Source organism: Mirounga leonina, unplaced genomic scaffold (genome assembly GCF_011800145.1).
Source record: "Mirounga leonina isolate KUSES-001 unplaced genomic scaffold, KU_Mleo_1.0 Mir_94, whole genome shotgun sequence".
Lineage (NCBI taxonomy): Eukaryota > Metazoa > Chordata > Mammalia > Carnivora > Phocidae > Mirounga > Mirounga leonina.
In genome coordinates this window covers 45,272,594-45,281,647 of record NW_023270855.1, presented here as the reverse complement: position 1 = coordinate 45,281,647, position 9,054 = coordinate 45,272,594, and the positions used below count along the sequence as shown (strand labels likewise).

The following is a 9,054-nucleotide window of genomic DNA, read 5'->3' as shown; positions in this document are numbered from 1 at the left end:
CTTGAAGGACTTCACTGTGCTTCCCCAAGGGTCTCCTGGAGGAGTCAGCTACCCAGTGGCCTCACACCCTCTCCCCCAGCACCCGCAGGTGGTAGATGACTACTCGGCCAAAAAAGTCAGTGGCGTCCTCAAGCGTCATCTTCAGCTGGTCCACCTCAGCAGCGGGCACAGGGAAGGTGTGAGCACAGGCAGTCAAGGGAAATAGGTAGCTCATCACTTCCCATCCGCCAGCCCCAGCTCAGACACCACCAGTATGCTGGGTGAGCCAGCACACTGAGCCCCTCTGAAGCTCTCACACAGAACAGGTTACCATCAGCTCATTTTACAGATGAAGCAATGGAGGCCCAGAGCCACTTGCTCAAGGTCACCAGGATCCACAGCCTTCAGAGGCACAGACCACCCCCCCCACCCCTCCACCCCAGAGGCCCAGGCAGGATATCTGAAGGGAGTTGTTGTCTTCAGGGTAGAAGTCCACAATCTTGCAAAGAGCCTCACTCCCCTGGGAACCTGCAGCCGGGAAAGGGGCAGGCTGTGAGGCTGGGGTTCTCCTCCCAAACCCCCACCTTCCAGAGCCTTCCAGTACCTTCCAGGTGGCCCCGGCGACTGGAGAAGCCCCCCTGGAACTGGATCTGCAGCTGGGAGACACGGATGCGCTGGGGAAACTCTAGTATCACCCACTGGGAGGGGCCCTGGAAGCAGACAGGGAAACTGAGGCTCACAATCACTTGCTCAGAGCCCTGCTATACCTGTCTCATTCACACAGACGATGGTGGTGGGAGAGGGGGCTGTTGGCACACGTTCCCTCCGTGGCCAACTTGACTCCCCAGCTGGAGTTCTCCTTAGCTCTCAAGGCACCCTGGACCCCTGAATCTGATTCACGGGAGTGGGTGGAGGATCCAGGGAGAGGTGCCTCACCTGGTCCGAGTTCCAGCACGTCTCCTCATTCTGGTCGAACAGATGCTTCTTTCCAAACTGCCGGGTGTTGCGATTCAGCACTGAACTCACCCTGGAAGCACCAGAATCCCGGAGAAACGAGGGGCTGAACCCAGCGCCGAGGCCCCGCCCACCAGAGGGCCCGCCCCCTCCTCACCTCCAGCTTCCCCCGGCACCCCCAGCTATGTCAACCCGGGGCTCAAGGGCCACGTCCGCCGCTGCCCGGCGGCCAGGTTCTCACCTGCTCACTGTCTCTGGACAAACCAAAGAGTGGGTCATTTCGGCTCCACAAAGCCTCCCACGGCTCAGAGCTGACTTCAGCCGGTGTTCGAATCCCGGCGCCAACGCAGCCGCAGCGGCGTGAACTTGACCACGCCTGAGTCTGCAAGGGTTTCAGAGAAACTGCCAGTGACCCGAGGCCAGACTTTAACAGCAGGTCCAAGGAAGGGAAACAGGTTTCCTGTGGGTTTGCTCAGGCTCCGAACCTCAGTCTCTACGAACAGCTCGGAGAACCAAAGCGAGACCCGGAACCACGAGGACACCGCGCAGGCGCAATGTCACTCAGCCCCGCCCAGCCTGCGCTCTCGGCAGGATGTAATTTGAGCCCCGCCCCTCCGTGCCCGCCTCTTAAAGGGCCTTCATCCAGTGATTAAGTTTCCGTTGGAGCTGGAGGTCGAAGGCAGGCACCAAAAACATTGTGTGCGGAGTGTATGTGGGGCGCAGTCTCTGGTGCCTGTGGGTATAGAGCACTGGTTTTGGAGTCTGAGAGACTTCCTAGAATGATGTCTCCCTACCTGGGGAAGTCTGCCAAATCCATTCTGTAACTGCGGATGCTGCCTCGCACTTCACTGCCTCCCAGGGACCAAAGGAAGAGCCGAGGAAGACGCCACGATTTTGCCTGTACAGCGAGTCTTCATCAGCCTCCCGTGTCCCAGCTGGAACACAGGAGGCTTAGCCTCCAAATCTTTCTTCCTAGTAAATGCTGCCTGGGACAGGCTTCATGGAGAGGGGCAGGTGAAGTGGGATTTGAAGGATGAACAGGGGTTTGCCAAACCAGATTGCACAAAGGCTAAAAATTTGGTTCACTGATTCACTAAACGATTCGCTCCCTACTGCTCAGCCCAGTGCTGGGTGGTGCTGGGGACTGTGAGGGGCCTCGGTTCCAGCCCCCCACCTGAGGAGCCCCCGGTTTGGGTAAGACACAGCTAGACACACACACTCCCAGACCCATGTGGCCAGGGCTGAGCCAGAAGGAGAATAGGGCTGGGAGACCAGGGGCTCTACCTGGAGGGAGGGTGTCGTGGGAGAGGGGATATTGTGTCTGTACTTTAATGGGTAGGCAGGAATTTATCAGGGTAAGAAAAATGGGGGTAGATTTGTCCAGGCCGGGAGAACAGCATAAGTAAAGGCCTGGTTGGGTGAAAGACCATGGTTTTGAATAAAATATATGGAGCAAGATCCTGCTGAGCCTGAAGATGTTTGAGAAAGGGCAGGACACCATCCCATCTGCATGAATGGAGGGTTCTGAGACTGATCAGCCACTGGCAGGAGGCTGCAGTTTCCTGGCTTTAGCTGAATGGTCTAGAATCCAGCCCCTTTCTTCAAGGGCTAGGGGAATGGTTCTCTTGGCATCCTACTAGCATCGTCCCAAGCCCACTCCAGGACAGCGGCGTAGGGGGGGCTGGCTGGGAAACTGGGACACTAGCGGAAGGGCCGCCCCACCAGCCCCTGCCTGCCAGGACTTCCTGCATTCAGTCATGGCCTGGTGCCATCTAGACCTGGCTCTGTTGGTCTCAGGGCTGGGGCAAGGACTGCGGGTGGCAGAAAAGACCTCTCTATTCCCAGAGGAAAGTGGGAAGAGCATGGACCCTGGAGGGCCCAGATTTGGTTCAAATCCTGGATAGGTCACTCATTCACTGACCATGTGATCTTGGACAAGCATGTTGACCACTCTGAGCCTCAGTTTCCTCATCTGTGAAATGGAGGGAATTCTATTTATAGGACTGCTGGAGAACTCAGGGGACTCTGTGGGCTGACACACAACAACAGTGTCCAGCCTTTGTTAAGAGCCCGTCCTGTGTTTGACCTGAAGCCACATTCTGTCTCCATCCACTGGTTCATCAAACCTGCGGTACTGGTCCATGTCACCTCCATTTTACAGCTGAGGATAGAGCCAATGTCCCCCAGGAAAGATGCATGGCCCTAGGGCCCCCCATGCCCCTCTTGGTCTTGGCATGGAGCCACCTTGCCCACTGGGATGAGGCCAGCTCAGTACCCTCTTCCCGCCTCCTCACCCCACTGGCGCCAGGGCATGAAAGAACCTCCTGTTTCTCCAGGGAATTAGCAGCTCTAAGCTCCCAGCAGGGCAGCCAAAAGTGGTCCATTCATTTTCCTGAGTGAGGAGAGACTAGGCACTCCCTCCCTCTTCACCCAGGGGATGGAGCAGAGGAAGCTCTGGAAGAGCCAGGAGCTGCCACTCCAGTTCACTGAGGGAAACTGAGGCACAGAAAAGCAAAATCATTTTGCTAAGGTTATCCAGGGGTGACCAGGATTCAAACCTATCTGGCTCTGGAGGTCTCTCCACTGGGCTGAGTTTTGCATTTGTCAAAAGAAGAAACAGTCTCAGAGAGAGTCAGGTCTTTGCTGAAGTCACACAGCAAGTATGGGTCAGCAAAGTCTCTCTCTGGGGATGCAGCCCCACCCGTGGCAAAAAAACAGGTCCAACTTCCCATGTGTTTGTCATGGCGGAGCAGGGTATGGAAAGGCCTTCAGAAAGCTTCAAGCCTTGGTTTCCCCCTGGGGGATAAGTGTAATGATTGCTTCAGCTTGGAGAGTACGTAGGGGTGGATGTGATGGTTCCCAGGCCAGCAGCCCCCAGCGGGGCAGGTCCAAGTGTGATTTATCTGCCAGGGTCTGCCTGGGTCCAACAGGGCCCGCCTCAGAATAGACAGATGCACGCTAGCTTCCAGATGGACTTGTCCGTCCTGGCAGGGTGCGAGCCTGGGAGCCTGGGAGCCTGGGGAAGTGGGGGTGACAGTAGGAGTGGGAGGGTGTGGCCCTGCGTGAAGGGACTGGAGTGAGCTCACCGGGGAACCCCCCGGAGCCACAGCTGCGTGTGTTGAATGGTGAGCACAAGTGGCAGAGCTCTGAGATGGATCTAGGGAGGACTAAATGTCTCCATGTGGGTGCCAGGAGTGCCCAGTGATCTTAGTTGGGTGCTGGCTGTCTGGAGGTGCACCCATGCCTATAAACAGGGTTGGAGGTGAACAATGTGGGGCAAATGTACCTGTTGGTGGCTGCGGGGACAGCTAAGGTGCAGTGCGTGTATTTGAGTGTAAACGGACTAGAGGTGCGGCTGTGAGTTTGGTTGTGCAACCCACATGGCTTGGGTGTGACCAAATGAGGTTGTATGTGGTCTGTGCGACGTATATGTGGTCTTGCCTCATGTGGTTGCATATAAGCCCCCTGTGCTGTCTGGGATGTGATGTGGGTTAGGGGTTCGTTGGTGACATTGTGTGACACGTGTGAATGTGGCTGCTTGTGTCATGTCCGTGTGTCATCTTGGGCATGTTAAGAGGCACTTTGGAGGGCTACTGTCCACCCCTGAGACCCAGCTCTCCTGGAAGGTCCAAGCTCCCAGCTCCTGCTCTGGCCCACCAGCCCCCTCCCCTGCTTCCTCCCTCAACTCACTCCAGCCCCTGGCCTGGGCCCCAGTGTGGGGGGTACAGAGAAGGCACTCAGGGCTGGCAGGGTGGCTCACCCAATCCCAGTGCAGGCCTATAAATAGCTCTTTGAGCCCAGCAGATTCCCAGGCAAGGTTGCCTCATTCAAGCCCCCAGCAACAGCTGCCCCCCCCCCACCTCCCCTGGGCCCCAGGCCAGCCCCTCTAAGCTCCGTCTTGGCACTGGCCAGTGGGACCTGGGGGTGGAGAGGAAGGGGTGTAGAGAGGTGGGGGCAGTCAGGGGTGAGGGTCAGCTTGGCTCTGAGGCCATGAACCTAGGCTCCCACTTGGTCCATACCCATACTGTACAACCTCAGGCAGGTGGTCCCATGCCTCTGAGCCTCAGTTTCTCCCAGCTGGAAAATGGGCAAAACATAAGAGCAGCCCCCATCTTATGTGTTTACTTCCCATTTCATTCTCTCAGCAACCCTGTAAGACAGGGACTCTTAATTATCCTCCTTTTAGCTAGGGTAACCGAGGCACAGAAAGACAAAATGGCTGGCCCAGAGTCATTCTATTAGGAGTGGAAAAGAGGGGTTTTGAATCCTGAACTTGTGGAGGCAAAGCTGCTTGGATCCCTTGCATGTCACACAATCACACCCAGACCCCCGACCCCCCCCCCAATGCTGCCATAATCACCCTTCACACCAGCCTGTCAACTACAGACACTCATATCAGCATGACCCCTGACCTCCATCTCTCCTCTGTGATGAGGACTGAACAGTAAGCATAGCTCCCCAGTGTGTCACTTTGGCCCCTGGGGCCACCACTCACCCACTCCTGGACCAGCCGACTGGGTCCACGTGCATTAGACAAGGACCTGTACCAATGCCTAGGGGCAACATTTCTCCCCTAGGGTCCTTCCTCAACCTTCACTCATCTCCAACCCCTCTTTGCTCTTTGGTACTTTTGCCGAAACCATCTTGTCACCTATTTGTCTGTTCCCCCATCAGCCTGAGACTCCCCCCCGCACACACACACACTCACACTCACACATGTGGGACATGGTGTGAATTGCAGACTCTCTGTCCAGTACATCCCATTCTAAGCACTGAGAGACTAAGACTCTGGGAAGGAAAGGTGGGGGAAGGGCTGACCTCTTTAAACTTTTGATCCCCCTCATTTCCGTTTTTCATTGTGGCAAAATACACCAGAACACAAAATTTACCATTTTCAAGTGTACAATTTAGTAGCATTAATTATATTCGCATGATGGTGCAACGATCACCGCTATCTAGTTCTAGAACACTTTCATCGTCCCAAAAGGAAACCCAGTACACATTTGCAATCATTCTCCATTCCCCCTCCCCCAGCCCCTGGGAATCACTAATCTACTTTCTGTCTCTGGATGTGTCTGTTCTAAACATGTCATATAAATTGAACCATACTGTGGTCTTTTGCGTCTGGCTTCTTTCACTCAGCATGCTTTCAAGGTTCATCTGTGATGTAGCATGTAGCAGGGCTTCCTTCCTTTTTATGGCTGAATAATATTCCTTTGTATGGATCTAGACTTCTTAAGGTTGAAGTCTCCCTGCAAAGACCCTGCCCAAAGCAAAAATATTCCTGGGACAACAGTACCTACTCCACAGCTGGTGCTCTATAAATGGCCACTAGATAAAGGAATGAATGAAAGAATGATACATTCAGGCTGCAGCTGGTGGAAACAGCTGTGGGCTGTGACAAGCCTGGGCTCCAACGCTGCGAGTCTCTTACCAGCTATGTGACCCAGGAATCTCTATCCTCTCTGAGCCTCAGCCTATACGTGGGATAAAACAGCAATTGTAGCCAAAACTCCTTCAAGTGCGAGCCTGGAAAGTCAGGCAGGCCAGGGTTGGAATCCAAGCTCTGCCCTTCCTCTCTGCGCTACCTTGGAAGCTACTTCGTCTCCCTGAGGCTCAGTTTCCACATCTGTAAGATGGGACAGACCCCACCATGGGGCGTCTGGGAACATTTAATGTGACTCCTGGGGCAAATGGGCGAATGGGCGAGAGATCAGACACTGTCTTCCCGGGGGGGGTGAGAGGTGAAAGAAGTGGGGAGGAGGTTTTAGGTAGGGGGAGCCCCCCCCCTCTCGCGCAGCCGGAGGCCTCCAGCAGGCAGGGGCGCATGCGCAGAGCAGCCCCGCGGCCCCTTTATAAGCGCTGAAGCGGCTCTGGGGCGAACGGAGCGCAGGGCGCAGGGGCTGGACCCGGCGCGAGCAAGCGGAGCCGGAGCGTCCTTTGTGCCGCGCGACCGCCCCGGGATGCGTCCGAGCTAGGAGTCAGGTGGGGGGGTCCGTCGTGGGGAGGGGGCCGCGTTGAGGGAGAGGTCCTCGCGATTAGAGACAGAGCACGAAATTGGGGAGGGGGCCTGGGATCAGAGAGAAGCCCCCAGAACAGGGAGGGGGGCTCAGAGGGGGGAGGGGAGACCCAGATTGGGGAGAGAACGCAAACTGGGAGGGCGTTTGAGAATGTCAGGGGGACTCGGATTTGGGGGTCAGTTCCCGGGTTGTCCTGGGAATGCGGAGACAATCCCAAGGTGGGGAGGGGGCCGGGCTGGGGGTGGGTCTCAGAATTGGGGAGGGGGCACTGGGAACCAAGGCTAAGGGAGGGCACCCCGACTTTAGAAAGAAGAAGAGGATACCCAGATGCTATATGGGGGGCTCCAGAACTGGGCATCCCAGGGTCTGAGCTGAGACACCCCAGGATTTTAAGTGGGGATTCCCAATTTGCAGATGAATGGAGGAATCCAGGCTGGACTGCAACGGGGAGGGGGGCCCTCCAGATTAGCCTGAGTCCAATAGAAGGGGGTCTTCCTTGAGTGTGAACGGCCATGGAAAAGGGGCGCCCTACAGTCTCCCTCTCCTTTTGGCCCAGGTCCTGTCACCACATCCTGATTCAGGGAGGAGGCTCTGGGGGGGCTCCATCCCAAGGTGGTGCCTGTTGTTCCCTTGGATCTGGAGTTGGGGTGGTGTCCGTTCTCCCAGAGAGCACACTGGGTCTCCCAGGTGAATGCTGGGTGTGAGTCCCCAGAAGCCCCCAGTTAGGATCCCCAGGACACATGAGGGGCACCCAGTCCCAAGAGGGGGGCCGCTCCCAGCACCTCCACATCTGACCGTGTCCTCACAGAGAGACACAGACACTTGCCTCACCCTTTCAGTTCGATCTGCCCACATAGACTCTTATGGAAGTACTGGCTTGGTTTGGGGCCACAGGCACTAGGAAGTAGGGGGCTGGGACCCCAGGCCCGGCCTAGGCAGGAGCGACCCCCATTTCTGTGCACGGGGCTTTGTTCCTCTCAGCAGCATTAATGGGAGACAGCCAGGATGAAGAGAGGGTTGGCGCTGGGCCCCAGCGGGGGACGTGGGGGAAGGGCAGAGAGGGAGGGGTGGGCAGATCGTGGGACCTCAGAACCCAGCAGCTTCGCTGGCTCCTGGACATTCCCAAATGGAAGGTGCCCCCACCCCAGGAGGTGGGGGCTTTGTGTGTGTGTGTCTGTGTGTCTACCCCATGCTGAGAGAGGTTGTGTGCCCATGGAGGGTCTGGGTTCCTCTGTGAGTCTAATGTGACTGAGGTTGTGTCTTTGTCAGGAAACTTATGCCGGGGGCCACATCACCAGGTGGCAAAATGATGTGTGCCCGCCAGTCACCAAGGCCACATTTATCCAGCCTCTTCTGTGCCAGGGGCTGGCATCACCATGTGTGAGTGTGTGTGAGGAACTGTGTCTGACGGTATGGCCTCATCGAGGGGTTTATGTGGAGAGCCTGAGACTGTGGGTGTGTGTCTTTGTGCAGAAGACGTGCTGCCTGCCTTGTAAGTGCCCATATTGTCTCTCTTTGTTAATGTCACTGTGAATTCGAGTGTGCGTGTGTGTCTCCCAGGCTCTGAGTCTGGGGTGTGTGGCTGCATGTACAGAAAGGGGGTCCTCTCCATGTGATTGGCAGTGTGGACCCTGAGCCTGGGGGTGTGTGGGATATGGTCTGCGTGCAGAGTCGGGGAGCTAATGGGGGAGACGTTGGGGCTCAGGTCCCCAAGCGGCAGCCTGAGATGGTTTACTGAGCCTGGCTTCCGTTCTCCTCTGAGAAGTTCCATTATCATGCCCATGCACACGAATATGCCCAGACTCCAAAGCTAGAAACACACACATGTGCTCATGGCCCCTGCGGAGGGGCACTTGGACCCACACATCCAGAGACCACAGTGGGTCTCCTATGCTCCACTCAGTGCACAGAGCTGCTGCAGACCGATGCACACATCCACACATCACAGGGCACAAGTTCACATCCTTGCCTGGACACAGCATCCGGACGCACACCTAGGAACACACAAAAACGCCTGCTGGCAAACTCACCCACATTCAGTCCCCACTAAGACAGGAGGTGGGTATGAGGGGGGGACGAACACACACACACACACACACAC

The 9,054-nt window shown here is 56.5% G+C and overlaps 1 protein-coding gene across 1 annotated transcript; it reads right to left on the bottom strand.

Moving 5' to 3' along the window:
• Positions 1-50: 50 nt before the first annotated feature.
• On the bottom strand, positions 51-1,660 carry NR2C2AP (nuclear receptor 2C2 associated protein). Its single transcript, XM_034997655.1, has 5 exons — positions 1,175-1,660; positions 916-1,006; positions 584-689; positions 440-507; positions 51-178 (listed from the first exon to the last, which is right to left on the bottom strand). Exons 1-5 carry the CDS (start codon positions 1,210-1,212, stop codon positions 62-64), a joined length of 420 nt encoding a protein of 139 aa, XP_034853546.1. The 5' UTR covers positions 1,213-1,660; the 3' UTR covers positions 51-61.
• Between the last annotated feature and the right edge of the window lie 7,394 nt (positions 1,661-9,054).

Bases quoted from the DNA above. Each gene is read 5' to 3' on its own strand.
- NR2C2AP (XM_034997655.1), bottom strand. From the start codon at position 1,212: ATGACCCACTCTTTGGTTTGTCCAGAGACAGTGAGCAG. The intron at 508-583 runs GTACTGGAAGGC...TCCCGGCTGCAG, and splicing joins TCGCCGGGGCCACCTGGAAG to GTTCCCAGGGGAGTGAGGCT. The intron at 179-439 runs ATATCCTGCCTG...GCCTGTGCTCAC, and splicing joins AAGACAACAACTCCCTTCAG to ACCTTCCCTGTGCCCGCTGC.